This window comes from Gadus chalcogrammus, chromosome 15 (genome assembly GCF_026213295.1).
Source record: "Gadus chalcogrammus isolate NIFS_2021 chromosome 15, NIFS_Gcha_1.0, whole genome shotgun sequence".
NCBI lineage: Eukaryota > Metazoa > Chordata > Actinopteri > Gadiformes > Gadidae > Gadus > Gadus chalcogrammus.
This window is the reverse complement of record NC_079426.1, coordinates 17,877,573-17,892,990: the sequence shown is the minus strand read 5'-3', so window position 1 is coordinate 17,892,990 and position 15,418 is coordinate 17,877,573. Positions and strand designations below refer to the sequence as shown.

Below are 15,418 nucleotides of genomic sequence, written 5' to 3'. Positions count from 1 at the left end.
ACAAACCGGCTGGCTGTTTTTCTTCCCACTTCCCCTCGCTCCAGGGACTCCTGGGTAGCCCTCGCTCCTCGATAAGACGCCTTGCAGTATTGATGCGCACAATCGTCTCATTAATCTCTGATCGTCCCAATCACTGCATGTTGCACACTTTTGGGCAATTATCCCAATGTTAGCCTGCTGTGTGTAGTCTGGCCGGCGGTGAGGAAGCCAATAAATAGTGCGGGTGATTGGATGTTGACGCCTCAGCAGTAAGGGGCGTCTCTTGAGATCGCTCTCCACCATCATTAGCCAAAGCCACAGTCCAAGGTTGGCATTCAAGAAAGAAAGAAAAGAAAACACGGGACAATTTGCTCACCGGCGGGGCTGTTTATTTACCAAGCAAGACGTTGATGAACTCTGAAGTCGTCTCGACGGGGCCCACGTTTGATCCATCTCCCTGACACGCTCTTCATCAGCCAAGGCCAAGCAAACAGTGGGTTAGCGTTGGGTGTGTTGCTCAAGGTACCCCTTTTGTTTGTGTTTCTGCGTTGATTTCCCAGTGTTGCTCTCTCATGTCTGTGTCATGTCTTCCATTTCTACACTAAATTGTGGATCATTTGGAGCTATCCCCCCCCCCCCCCCCAGGTCCCGGTCCCCAGTCCTGAGTCAATGACAAGTATTACTACCGAACGCCTCAAAGCCAAGCCGTGCTGACGCTTTAAGATGTTAGTGTGGCTCACCAGGTAGAGAGTGTACCATTAAGGCTCAGTCCTTACAGCAGGGACCCACGGTCCGATTCCAGCCGGCGGCCATGATGCTTGTCCTCCCCTCTCTCTCTCTGCCATACCTTCCAGGTTAACTCTTACTGTACCTGTCATGAATAAAGCATGAAAGTAAAAAATATCGACGGGTGCAGTGTGAGCATCATGGGAGTCAGCCGAGGGAATCCCACCATGGGCTTTTCAACATGGAATAGTAAGTATATAGTGAAAAATAAATAAATGCAGCACTTAGTCTTCAAACGACACAGCCCAGGAGCTGTGATGATGGCATAGGATGACACAGTGGAGATGGGTGCTTGAAATGAAATATAGTACGTTGCCGAAAATAAAAATTATAGAAAGGCAGAGACATTGTTCTATTGCATAATCCCATCCTTCAATGGCAATGATTGCAATGTTGACATACTTCAGCAACGGGTCAAGCAGTAATACAGTGTCTAACTATATATATATACAGTATATAAATATATACTGTATATGTATATTCGTCAATGACATGTAATCTTAAAAGTCCACAATGCATAGCAATCTTTCAAAATAAAGGTTTTCAACAAAACTCAAAACCAAGATTGTTAACCATTACCAATAATGAAAAAAAAATACTGAAAGGTCCAATGGCATGCTACTTTATGGATGCTTTAATATAGATATATGTGGGCCCCTAACAGTATTTGAAGAAGTTCCCGAAATTCAGCCGTGGTGCAGAATTACAGCCACTACGAGCCAGTCGCACATTGAACTTTCCCTAAACGTGCCGTTTCTTAATCTGTAGCTTTAATGCAAATGAGGAGGAGTGAGGCGGGTCAAGGAGGAGGGTGAGGGTGTGGCCCTGAGCAGCTTGCGGCCACTGTACTATGCGCTCTGTTTACAGTGAATGAATCACAATGGCTAGGCGCACACAGCCTTTGGCAGTGTTCTGTAAATATTCTAGAACGGTCCGGGTGGTCCGGCAGGAGTCCTAGAGCTGTATATCTAAATAATATCATATGATAGATAGATATCTATATCATACAATATATATTATGACGGCCAAAAGCTATGTGTGCCTCCAGACGATACTATGAATAACAAACGACTGCGTAGGGTTCTCCGACGTCTCTGGTTCTTCAATGTCCACATCAATCTGAAGTAGACTGAACCGCGCGCTGCCCGCTGCCGGCTGCCAGCTGCCAGGCAGTGGTGCTTCGTGGTGGTGGTGCCTTGCGGCAGCGGGCGGTGGGCAGCGGGGCTCAACGATGGCTGAGATAGCCTCAACTACAGTCTCGTTGTGGAAATACCGGAGACGTCAAAGAACCGACGTCTTATGAGCCATAACACTAACAGAAGAACGGTTATCCAAAGAAGTGCACAACACTTGCGTGACAGTGTGTGTAATCACACACACACACACACACACACACACACACACACACACACACACACACACACACACACATGTGGTGCTCGCACGGTCGTAGCTCATTTGTGGGCCAAATTTTCTGGGCTGGCAAGGCAGGGAAAGGGGAGGTGGCATCTCCCCTTATGACGACATACGGGAAAATTCCAAATGGAGGTTAGCTTCGTTTTTTCAAAGGTGGAGCAGAGTGCCTAGTGCTCGTTTTACAACCAACGAAATTTCTAGCTACTGTGAGAGCATAGGTAGGCTAGGGGAACTCAAATTAATGTTAGAAAACCTCAGAAAGTGAAATTCTCATGCCATGGGATCTTTAAAGAAGACAACCTGACATGGCTCTTAACTGCACTACTGCAACAATCCAACATCTGTGTTTGAGTCTGTTGAGTCTGATGTGACGTTTTGCAATGAGTTGTGATGAGTAGCCTTGCCTCTTGTCTTTCTCGTTCCTGAGATCAGTGATACAAATACGTTAGGAAACATCACCATCTGTCATGTCCCCTAAAAGGTTACATCTTCACTATTCAACGCATATCGTGCAATGTGTTGATATCTCAAAAGTTACTGTGCACTAGCAAGAAGAAGATGCCAGGAGACATTCACGCACATACACACAGACAAACACAAAGAAACACACACACAATCCCATTACATAATTTGTTGTTTGACCAATCCACTAAACAAATCCATTACATGGAAGAAAAAGGAAAAAGAAAATGATATTCCTTAAAAGTTGCTGTAGGCCTAGGTAAGATTTAAGAGGCATGCCTCATCTATCCATTCAAAAATGTATTGATCAGAAATTAGGCGGGTAACTGTGATTTAGTGTGTGACACACACACACACACACACACACACACACACACACACACACACACACACACACACAGTCACACACACACACACACACACACACACACACACACACAAAAACACACAATTGTGTGAGTATGTGTTTGTACTTTGATGAGCAGGTTTTCAAATTAGTTTGTTTATAATCTCCTTTGATTTTCTGTAAGGGATAAGCATGTGCAAGAGTTCTGCAGTTTGCTGATTGGGTATCTATTTTCAGAGTTACTGTCATGTTGTGACATTTTGAGAAACCCTATTACATATAAGCTCTCTTTTCATAAACAAGTCTTTAAATAAGTTGGAATGAACTTTCATCATACAATAAAAAAATACCAACAATCTCTCACCACACACACACACACACACACACACACACACACACACACACACACACACACACACACACACACACACACACACACACACACACACACACACACACACACACACACACACACACACACACACACACACACACAATCTCTCTCTCTCACTTGCTCTCAAAGCAAAATCTGTCAATCATTGGAGGCCGACCGAACAAAGTTTACTGGCGGATGCATCAAATAAATATTCATCATTGTGTTGACCTCCAATGAGCACAGAACAAAACCCCTGCCGCACGCTTCACAGCTCAATCTGACAACGATCGATATGCAATGAAACAACCTCCCCCGCCTGATCTCATGAAGTCGTGGAGCAACGGAACCGGGAAGCGGCGGTGAAGTCCCCCCCTGTCCTTGAGACTCCCGGTATAGTGCACCATCTGCCTGACGAACAAATAATTCCTGCTTCCCTTCTGCGACAATTCAGTAGCAGTAGCAGCAGCAGCAGCAGCAGCACCTCACGCCACGCAGTGGCTTCCACACAGCCCTCCCCACGCTAGCGTTAAGCCATGTCTCCCGCGGCGTTTGTGAACATTTTGAAGTATGGCCGCGGTAGGAGTGTGAGGCTGACGTCTTTCGCTCTATATCTTTTCAAGAGATGCAGCCGCAGCCAGCGGGTTGAGTTGGGGGTCCCCAGGGCACAGCTGCAAAAAGAATTATACCTCCATACATAGGCCTACCCCAATGCCTGCCCACCTCCTCCTCGCAAACACATGTTGGAATACTAATAAATGCGCTCTGTTTTGTCACTTCTTTGGTATTTAAGAATGTTTCCTGCAAATCCATCTTAAGGCCCACATGGTTCAAGAGTAGCAAAGATCAAAAGTGAGTGTTAGAGGGATTCTTTAAGCCAATTGAAGGAGTTGGGGGGAGTTGAAGAAAAAGCTAAAGTGATCGACTTGGGTGGCTTTAAAAGGGTTTGATGTATCAGTGATGTTGACTTCATGTTTAAATCCTGTTGCCTCATTCAATGCCTCATAGAGTTCTGTTTGGGCCCCTAACCAAAATAAGTATTACATATTTAAAACTGGTTGATGAGATGACAAACTTTTATAAAGATGTTTTTTCCCCTAAAATCATCTTTAAAGTTCATTGAAATTTGTGCTGCGTTGATGGATGACTAACGCCTCGTGGCCACTACCTCCGTCCGTTGACTGATCCCCATTGACTTTGAATGGGGACGGACGCACAATGCATTGTGGATCCGTCCGTTCCGTTGGAGCCTTCGGCTCTGTCAAAAAGTTGAACAATTTTCAACTTTTTCGGCAGCGACGGATCCGTCATCCAATCAGATCGCGTATGCAAATTTAAGCACTGTGACGCAACTCGGGCTCTGACGATACTGGAAAGCGGGAAAGCGGGTCATCTTGCATCGCAACAAGCAGGAAGAAGCGGGAAGAACCCGGCGAAGCGATTTGATTGGCTGACGGATGCCTCTGCAAAGACTACTCCCCCATCCGTCAGCCACGCACAAAGCGTAACGCCTGACCCCTCGTGCCCACTACCTCTGTCCGTTGACTGATCCCCATTGACTTTGAATGGGGGCGGACGCGCAATTCATTGTGGATCCGTCCGCTGAAGCCTCCATCAAAAAGTTGAAAATTTTTCAACTTTTTCGCCAGCGACGGATCCGTCATCCAGCATGACGCCTCATGCCCACTGCACCGTCAGTCAAAGGACGTGGGAAGGCGTGGCTGACGGATGGGGGAGTAGTCTTTGCAGAGGCATCCGTCAGCCAATCAAATCGCTTCCCGCTAACAACAACAATGCCGGGTTCTTCCCGCTTCTTCCTGCTTGTTGCGTTGTCATTGCAAGATGACCCGCTTTCCCGCTTTCCAGTATCGTCAGAGCCCGAGTCGCGTCACAGTGCTTAAATTTGCATACGCGATCTGATTGGATGACGGATCTGTCGCTGCCGAAGAAGTTAAAAAATGTTCAACTTTTTGACGGAGCCGAAGGCTCGAACAGAACGGACGGAACCACAATGCATTGCGCGTCCGTCCCCATTCAAAGTCAATGGGGATCAGTCAACGGACGGAGGTAGTGGGCACGAGGCGTGAGGCGTCATGCCCACTGCACCGTCCGTCTGGACTGGGAAGGCGTGGCTGACGGATGGGGGAGATTTCCAGGGTCGTCAGAGCCCGAGTAGTTTCACAGTGCTTAAATTTGCATACGTGATTTGATTGGATGACGGATCCGTCGCTGCCGAAAAAGTTGAAAATTGTTCAACTTTTGGACGGAGCCTTCAGCGGACGGATCCACAATGCATTGCGCGTCCTTCCCCATTCAAAGTCATTGGGAATCAGTCAACGGACGGAGGTAGTGGGCACGAGGCGTTACGCCTCGTGCCCACTACCAAAAAGTTGAAACATTTTCAACTTTTTCGGCAGCGACGGATCCGTCATCCAATCAGATCACGTATGCAAATTTAAGCACTGTGACACTACTCAGGCTCTGACGACCCTGGAAACCTCCCCCATCCGTCAGCCACGCCTTCCCAGTCCTTTGACTGACGGTGCAGTGGGCATGAGGCGTTAGTGGAATAGTGGGTGTTTTAAAAGTCACTTTACCTGACTATCTGATCCATCTACCATAGCATCCTCTGCTCTACTGGCTGAGGTAGTGTCCTGTCTGTCTGTCTGTATGTGTCCATTTGCATGGGTGTTTTCATGCATGCATGTGCAGGTGTTTGTGTATGCATGCACCATCCACTCTCACACATGTATCCAAGTCTCTTTAAGTGTGTTAATGTGAGTGTGTGTGTTAATGTGTGTGTGTGTGTGTGTGTGTGTGTGTGTGTGTGTGTGTGTGTGTGTGTGTGTGTGTGTGTGTGTGTGTGTGTGTGTGTGTGTGTGTGTGTGTGCGCGTGTGAGAGAGAGAGTGCCTGTCAGTGAGTTTTTGTATGTGATAGAGGTGGTGAGTGTATTTGTATGTGTATGTGTAATGGGTGTGGGTGTGGGTGTGGGTGTGAGTGAGTGTGTGTGTGAGTGAGTGCGTGCGTGTTGTGCATCAGCCTGGACTTTCCTTGTAGTGACTGCGCTGATGGCAGCACCCTACCTGACCCTGCTTGGACCGCACATCTGCTTGGCCTCAGCCCGGACGGATTATCAATGCAAACTCCATTTCCTAGTCCAACTGCTGCTAATCCTGCGGATGTACCTGTCACTTAAAGGTTTATGTAAATTCTCCCCCATTGCTGTGTTTACTCAATTTTAAATGTGGTTCTTTTTTTTGTTGTCATTTTGCTCTGTTGACTGCAGGTTTTGAATTGATAACAGGCTTGACTGTAAATCGATGGAAATGTCGAAGTATTACTATGAGGCCCTGCAGGAGATCGAAATAAACTCTTTATTTTGCAGTGACTGGCTTATGTCCTTTTTTAGAAAACAATTTTCTGCATTTTCAATCCATACATACTCACTTATTTCAGTTTTCCGAGAAAATTACACTGATTGAAGGGCAACGTCTACGGCATATTGACTTTTTCCTCAGACAATGTAGAACGAAAGTACTGAAAGCTAAAATAATAAACGACCCACTTTGCTTAGGTGCAGCTTTACATGCACACTTATATTATTATATAAGGTCATTGTCGGTGCCTTTACAGAAATCAAGTTTTTATATTTATTTTATCTTGCTAAACGCTAATAGTCAAATCACTTAATGGCCGCATGCTTTTCATCCTCTGCCTCTTAATGATGTGAAATAACCCTTCGCTCCATGTTATTTCTGGTATAGGCTATTGAACATCTAACGCTGACTGTCTTCATCTTGTTCTTCCGATATATACTCTAAATCCAAGCACAAAATGTGTGGCATTAATATGGTAATGTTCCAAAGGCTTATTTTGAGGAGCATACATTTATTAACAAAATATTATAATTTAAAAAGTTAGATACACTATTTTTAATTGAATTTATAGGAAGGATCTACAGAGAAACCAACAGCAGATTTCATATTAAAAACAACTAAGTTATAAAATCCCCAAAAGATGAACTAATATGATATAATCTGCCATTTTCCCATCAAGCAAGCAGTACTACAACAACACATTGATGCTCCCCACTCCAGCTTAGCGCAGACATTGTTTAATTGTCTGCTGATTTCCTGATTGGTAACACCTGTTGTCTGTGGTGGTGTGGGATGTGCTGTGGAGCGGCCGGCCCTCCCGGCTGAGCTCATGCTGCCCTGTGGGGCGCTGTGATGCATAGCAGTGCACTGTTGCATTCTGCTCGTGTCTGGGGCTCTGATGTTGACAAAAGCCTCCACCCTTTAGTGTCTCTGTTTAAGTTCTGCTGTTGTTAACAAAGCAAATCGCTGACGGGCCAAAACAAGACATTATTTCCGTGTTTAGTTAGTTTATTTATTTTCTTAAATAAATAAAGGTCCACAACGGGCCGGCGGTGGATAAATAATATAAAGAAAATAAGGAAAAAAACGAAACATACTAAGTAGCATTTCACTCAGTTAAGTGTTCTTTTAGCATTAGCAATCCATGTAGTTTAAAGTGCGTTACCTCCACATTCAATATCAAATATTACTCATTTATTTTTTCTATTGCATAATAGGTGATTAATACATATAGCATCTTATGTTGTCCATCTTGACCTCCTTTACTGTTGTTTATCAACAATATTGCACAAGTAACTGAGGGGAGATGACAGCAGACTGTACGTTAAGGTTCTGCATCGTAACAATGGACACCAGATCATTAACATCAACACTCAACATTGTAGTCAGTCAGTTGAGCTACAGTATAAACCAATTGCATATAGTCAAGGCAGTTATTCAGTTATGGCAGGAAAAGGATTTGGATGTATACCTATTCATTTCATTATTTTTTTTTGTTAAAGCTACCTTTATTCAAACCTCCGGGTTGCATCAAAGAAAAGAAACACACTATAATTTAAGAAAATGCTGTTCTTTAAAGAAAATATGAAAACTACATCCTAGCAAAAAACAATTAAGCCTTTCCGGTTTAATTTCTCATTTTGCAAATACACATTATTGTCTTCTGTTAGTCTGCTATTAGGTCTCTGACAAGGAGATGTGTGGAGAATCCTGCACTGTGATTGATTGTACCGTCTCCAGGTGACGGCTTCTTGTTTTGGGTACGGCTGCAGAGAGACTGATTGGCTTGACGGTATAAACGCAGGCACACATTGATTCAGAGATAGAAAACAGCAGCAGAGGGGGAATGAGAGCGCTACTGCCTTCCTCACCTGGCATTGCTTTGCTTCGCTTCACTTTTGGCCTGTGGGCAAATAACACACTTCCCCTCATGCAAAGACACACACACACACACACACACACTCACACACTCACACACACGCTCACACACGCCCCCTAGAAGAAAGGCCTTGCTGCCCAGTTGTGTCTGGAGACAACACACACACACACACAACAGGCTACATTGATTTCCTGTTTGGCATCAGTAAGCAGTGAATGACACAGCTGAGAGGTTGGGGGGATTTCGCTGGACCGCGCCGCACACAAACAAACCAATATGTATTCGCTCGGCCTGCCTCTGGCTCTCACATCGCTTTTTTCAGTTTGTTTTCTTAACAAAATATGATGCAAAAAAGATTCACCGAGCAGCGGCGGGGCGACAAAACAAGCACATTTCTTTGCTGCGTCAACGCCCTTCTCTTCCCTCCGTGATTCTCCTCCCTGCCCTCGCCCATTATCTCTCATCGTCCACACGGCCGCCGCCACTTCCGCGCACGCTTTTCCTTTCCCCGTCCGTTCGGAAAGCATTGTGGGCAAACCGTTTATTGTGTTTTTGTAGCCAGTAAACAAGGCCCTAATTAGCATGAAATTAGATAGTAAATATTGATGAACACATAAGAGTTTGGAGACTGCGAGGGAAAATGCTAAACTAATTGACTATACATATCGCTCCCTTCCCATCATATCTGCAGTTATTTGATTAAGGATGTGAACAATTTGCACACAATGAAGCCTAAATTACTCAGCGGGAGGGCAGATACAGATATCATTAGCTGTACTACAACCAAAAAAAGTAGCAATCACATTTTGTACTACGTTGACAGTACAGTAATTGGCCCCTGATCCGTATATTTATCAATATTTACCATCAAACCTCCTCAGTGATAAATGAAACCGTGCTGAAATGGTTGTAGGTGTTTTCCTGCGCTACAGCTAAGCTGGCTGTTTGCTACTGGCCCCGACAACGTGGACCCTGGATGGGGAAACCAACTTTATTAGTCTTGTCTGCCACAGAGACACACGCTCACACACAAACACGTACGCACACACTTGCACACACACTCTTGGCTCCTCTTCCAGTGATGTGATAGATGTGGCCATCTAGTTTGGCTACAGGGGATGGACAGATCAATGGTGCACTGATTGATCGCTCTCCCACTTTCTCATGCGGCAGCTAAGCCCTAACCACAACACAGCACAGCACACCACACATGCACACATACACACTAGCACACACATACACACCATGTGTTGAAGAATGTGCTATTTGCTTGTTTAAATATTGGCTGGCAATGCATCTACACAGAAGCTCCCCCTCATTTAAATAGTACATAACCACCATATGGGAAAACACAAGTACTGGCTGCACCAGACCCAATACTCTTCACATTGATATAAATAACCGTGACCCGGCCGATTACAACGCGATAACCCGCCCGCTTGAGACGTATTCCACCACTCAGAGCGCCGGTGTGTCCCCATGCAGAGCCGGCCCGCCGAGCGGTCGCACAGGTTCACCGCGGCCCCGGAGACAGAAGGCGACTGAAGCCGCCGCCGAACCGAGGCGTGGGAGTGGAGGTTAAAACAAGTGTGAACCGTCCACATCTGCTCCTCTGCCTCTCTCGCTCACCTCCCTGTCCCTGGAACTCTCTCACACTCACCAACACAGGGGGGATGTTTTTGTTGTTGTCCGCCGACACACAGACACACAGACACACACACGCAGACGTTCTATTTGTATGAAAAAGGTCCTGGGAGCTTTTATGACTCAGTACTTCAGAGTCCCCGCCCCCCTCCTCATTTTCCCATGGCTCTTAATGTTCTGCTTTTGTTTCCACCTTCCCCCGTGGGCATAGCGCACCGCTGTGCACTATGAAGGCTGTTCTGAGCGGCCCTGTCTGTACCCTGTGCTGTGAGGGCTCTGGGTCAACGGCGCTTGATCCTGTGAGAGCTTGTTGACTTAACCTATGGTTTGAACTGGGGTCGGACCCCAAGGTGAACACATCCACACACCCACCCACACACATACACATACATACCCACACCCCAACACACAAACTTGTGGAAAGGAATAAAGCAAAAAAGCAATAAATATGACCCCTATGGCGGTCATGCTGGGGGGTTTGCATCCTCCCTGCCGTGTGTCAGTTTAAAGATAATCACAGCAGACATTTTCCGACACTTCGATCCCTTGTTAAATGAGCCGGTTGGTTTTACCTAACGGGTTGGAATAATACAGATGGAGCAAAGTAACATGAGGATTGTTTTAAGTGACACTTCGACACAAACACATTCAGGGAGCTCATAATACAAGAGCAGTCCACTACCACACTGCCAGGAAACACACAATAACACAAATATATATAAATATATATATACACGAGTTGTCACAGAGTGCCTCACCCGCGTCGTGCACAGAACCACTCCTGAGGACGTTTGGATGGGGCTGAATGAATTGGGATGAGAAGAGGGCAAACAGCGTTCGAGTGTGTTAAGTCTGGTGAGCACCGTAGTGCACCTTCGGCCTGGGGAGGCATTTGAGGCTGGAATTAGGAAGCAACTTTGCGGCCCCAGGGTACCTGAGCTGCCCCGGGGCCAGCTCGGGCTGCAGAGCGCCCTGGTCGCACCGCGGGCCCCTCAGAAGCCACACTGTCGCCGGGGGCTTCGGCAGGGAGGCCGGCTCCACGCTCTGTACTTCAGATGGGAGCCTGGCGTCGAAACAGGGCAGGCCCCTGGTCGGGGGCGGGAGCTGCCTGGCCCCCCGGAGGCCCCCCGGAGGCCGCAGGGAACCGGCCGGCTTAGGCGTGGCCGACCCGCCGGCGGGCCCCGGCGGCAGCGCCGGCACCGACACGCGCTTGTGGAGCCGGGGGGGCTGCAGCATGCGGGGGCAGGCGGAGGAGGGGGAGGAGGGGAAACAGAGGGAGGAGAAGGGAGATGAAACGGGCCCCCGGGTTTCGGAGCCTGCCAGAGTCTCGGTGGGGGGCCTCTGCTCCGGGCCAGATGGAGCTGCCGAACGGGGGGGGCTTCCTCCTCCTCCGACGCCTCCCACCCGCGGAGTGCCGGAGTATGAGTCGTCGAGGAGATGGAGGCGCGTGCTGAAGAGGAGGCTCAGCTCATCTTCGTCGGGGGTCGCTCGATGGCCCGCCAGGGGGGAGTCGGAGGCGGCTTCCCTCCCTCTGATGCTCCTGGCTTCCTCCTCCTGCTCCCGGGGCTCACTGGGGGCCGCGGTTGGAGGTTTTGCTGGTCTTTCCAGGGGGAGGGGCTGGCTGAGGCAGAGGCTGGAAGGCTGAGGTACTGGAGACTGAAAGGAGGGAGCGGAAGAAGGGATATATATATTTATCTATAACAAATACATACACATTTTATGCACCTGCCGAATATCTAGAGAGGCATTAAAGTGAGGAGAGTGTATAAAGGAGGGTCAACAAGAAACGGGCACAAAAGGTTTAGACCTTGCCTACTTCATTAATAAAATAAACTGAAGATTTTGTGGACCCTATGGAAGGCATTGAGCATTTCATGGCAAAGAAAAAGATAACAGCCTTCGGAATGAATACATGAACATAGATTTAGTATCATTTTGATTTTTGATTATTTATTCACTATTTCTGCATTGACTGGTATAATCCCTATTTATGGTGGCTGTATGGCCCCTGCAGGAGTTTCAGGTGTATGCGCAGAGTTTGGAGGGTATGGGTGGAGTTTGGATGGAGTTTGATGGGTATGGGTGGAGTTTGAAGAGTATGGAAGGAGTTTGGAGGGTACGGTTAGAGTTTGGAGGGGTACGGGTGGAATTTGGGGGTAATGGGTGGAGTTTGAAGGGAATGGGTGGAGTTTGGAGGGTGTGGATGGAGTTCGAAGGGAATGGGTGGTGATTGAAGGGTATGGGTGAGGTTGGGGGAGAGTAAGCCAATTCCGCAGTGAACACCACGCGGGCAGAGAGATAGGGAGGCTGACGGGGTGTTTGAGGCCCGGGGTTCAGGTCCACCTGTCGGGCGGTGATTACTGCCTTTAGATGGGCGCCCAGAGGTACCTCTAAAACCCGCAGATGGTCCGTTGTCTGCAGGGCTAGGATAGAAGTTTTATCTTGTTGCAGCCATGTCAGTATCGTCCTCAGAGAGGTGCACCAAAGCAGACATGGAGAGAATGAAGTGGTGAAGGGATCACAACCGGCCAATAGGAATGATTCATTGTCAAGATGTAATAACAATTTACTAAATGTATATCTCCCCGACGCCTGTTTCGTTGTCTGTGTTTCCAACGCAGTGCAAGGACCTGCGAAGGTTAGGCAAATTAAGGTCCTCTTATATCGGACATATAACAAATGTGTACATGGAAAAAGAGAAAGACTGAGAGAAAAAAACAGACAAACAAAACTGCATCGATTATGCTGCATCGTTTTGTGCATAATGTAAGTTAAGGCGTGGATTTACATTTTCCAATAGGATTCACGGCAGTGAAAAAGACGGTGATACAAGCATATGCTCCGTACTTCCATCAATATACCCTTTGTATTTAGAGAATAATCAACACATAACAGAAAGTGATAATTACATGAATGTAGATCCACTATGGATGCAATAAAAGTTCTGTGTTTGATTGAACCTACTGCAGTTTAAAGTAAACAAAAACCTGCAGGTTTGTGGCTGCAGATGTTGGCTGATATTAACTGCTGTGAGTCTTCCACCGATCAGAAGTGTTCAGCGCTGCAAGCCATGTCCCCAACTGAATGTGGTTCCTGCTCTGGAAATGCACTTAGTTCCTCCAAAGGTTTCAAGTTCAGGAACCTGATATTCAAAATATCATCGATATTTCAGTATCTTTAGTCTTGTTTTCAAGGAATCCTGGTTATGTAGTCTAGTGAGACCATCTTGATCTCACATTCACATTCTGTTTCTCTGTGCAGATCCTTATCACTTTCTCTCAAAGATATATAAAAAAGGAGCCCAGCGTTGTAATCTACAAAAAAATACTTTGATGCCCAAGTAAAGTGTAAATACATCCATTATAGCGATCCAAAAAGTTTTTTAATCTAAGAATGACAAAATAATGATGTTAAAAAGATATACAGAAATTTGCAAGGAAGGCTTCTTTTAGGGGCGTGGATTCGTTTTTTGTCTTACTTCCAACTTTATTCAGTGAGAGTGAAGAGAACAAGAGGATTTTTTATCAAGAATTTAATTAAAACACAATCAATTGCTGCCTAGTCCATGGCAGACTGGTGAATATCTGGATGGGTTAACCAGGCTCCATATTATGTGGTCTTCCGATCAAACTCCCTTGGCATACTGTGCATCCCCTCCAATCATATCACCTCATTAGTAAAAGAAAGGCAATAACCCTTTATCGTCATGATCTCAATATCAAACTGTAGTGCTCTGACTAAACGGTCAATAACACTGTTTACCTGTGTGAACAATGAGAGAGCTACGGGCTGGACAGAATTTTTTCTTTGTTGAATATATCAGTGATAGGATGGGATTGGATGATAACATGAGCATCGACTACAGATCTGTCCAGATTATTTCTTGCTACCAATTTGTTGAAATCTTAGATTATTGTTGTTGATCTCTTGAATCACACGAATGACCGAACGTCTGGAGACACGTTTTATCCAACGGAAAATCAGAGTGTTCTGAGAATGATGCTTCAAGCTAGGTCAGACCTTGGTCTGTACCTCTTTTGAGTAAGTATTTGTTTTATTTTTCACTTTTTATATTTCAGAAAACTATAGCGCCACACACATGATGTGAAAATATATACACACACATAAATGAAACAGTAATGGGCTAAAACCTAAGTGGTGCATGCTTGGTGATTAAGGCAATGTATTTGATTATGTCTCCTACTAGCATTCACCTTAAGTGTGTGTGTGTGTGTGTGTGTGTGTGTGTGTGTGTGTGTGTGTGTGTGTGTGTGTGTGTGTGTGTGTGTGTGTGTGTGTGTGTGTGTGTGTGTGTGTGTGTGTGTGTGTGTGTGTGTGTGTGTGTGTGTGTGTGTGTGTGTGTGTGTTTCTAAGAGAATTTCAAAGGCCACAGCTCCACATGCTGGCAGCTTGGCACACTGCACCCTAGATCTTTTTGCATTAAGAGTAATCTCTGGCATCATTTCTTTTTAGAGGCTCATGTGTTTTATGTGTGACATGATGTAATTTGTTATTTGTTTGTAACACTGTATATGCCAGCAGTGGAATATACAAATGAACAAAAGATATATACCCCGTACACGTACAGAAACATGTATTCATCTGCCATACTATGTGCTCTCTCCCAGCCTTTATGTCTGCTTTCTGGTTTTCCTCTTGCCTGGCCACCAGTAACAACGAATAATCAGGTCTGCAGCTGCCCTCGCAATTATATCATATGTCGCCACGGAGATCGATAGAGAACGAATTGCATCGGAGGAGGACATAGGAGTGAAAATGTGTTTTCTTGTAGATACTGGTTCATTTAACAACGATCACAAAAGGCGTGGAACGTTCTGTATTTGTGTTTAAAGAAAAAGATTCAACCCTATTTACCCCAATTAAATGTATTACAACACGACAGACGATGGAATTATATTTAAGATCATGCACATCCTAATAGTACCTGCTGTGTTGATGGGAATTAATCCCCTCAGAGATGCGTTTTTAATTCACTGAGTACAGTACAGAGTTTCATCCCCCAGATTCTGTCTCTTCTGGTCTTTAATAATAAGCTACTATGCTGGAGAAGTGGCTTTTGTTTTTTTGTTTACTCTCAGTTCTCAGTACAAAGATAATAACCACTTTCACAGAAAAACTGCTTTGGGGATGAGGC

General features: G+C 45.9%; 1 protein-coding gene across 1 annotated transcript in view; it reads right to left on the bottom strand.

Annotated features, from left to right (window-relative positions):
* Positions 1–11,741: 11,741 nt before the first annotated feature.
* ccser2a (coiled-coil serine-rich protein 2a) overlaps positions 11,742–15,418 on the bottom strand; it is a 48,356-nt gene continuing 44,679 nt past the window's right edge. The window contains exon 11 of the mRNA XM_056610049.1: positions 11,742–11,919. Coding sequence (XP_056466024.1) covers positions 11,831–11,919 — 89 coding nt within the window. The 3' untranslated portion in view covers positions 11,742–11,830. The remainder of the gene's footprint in view (positions 11,920–15,418) is intronic.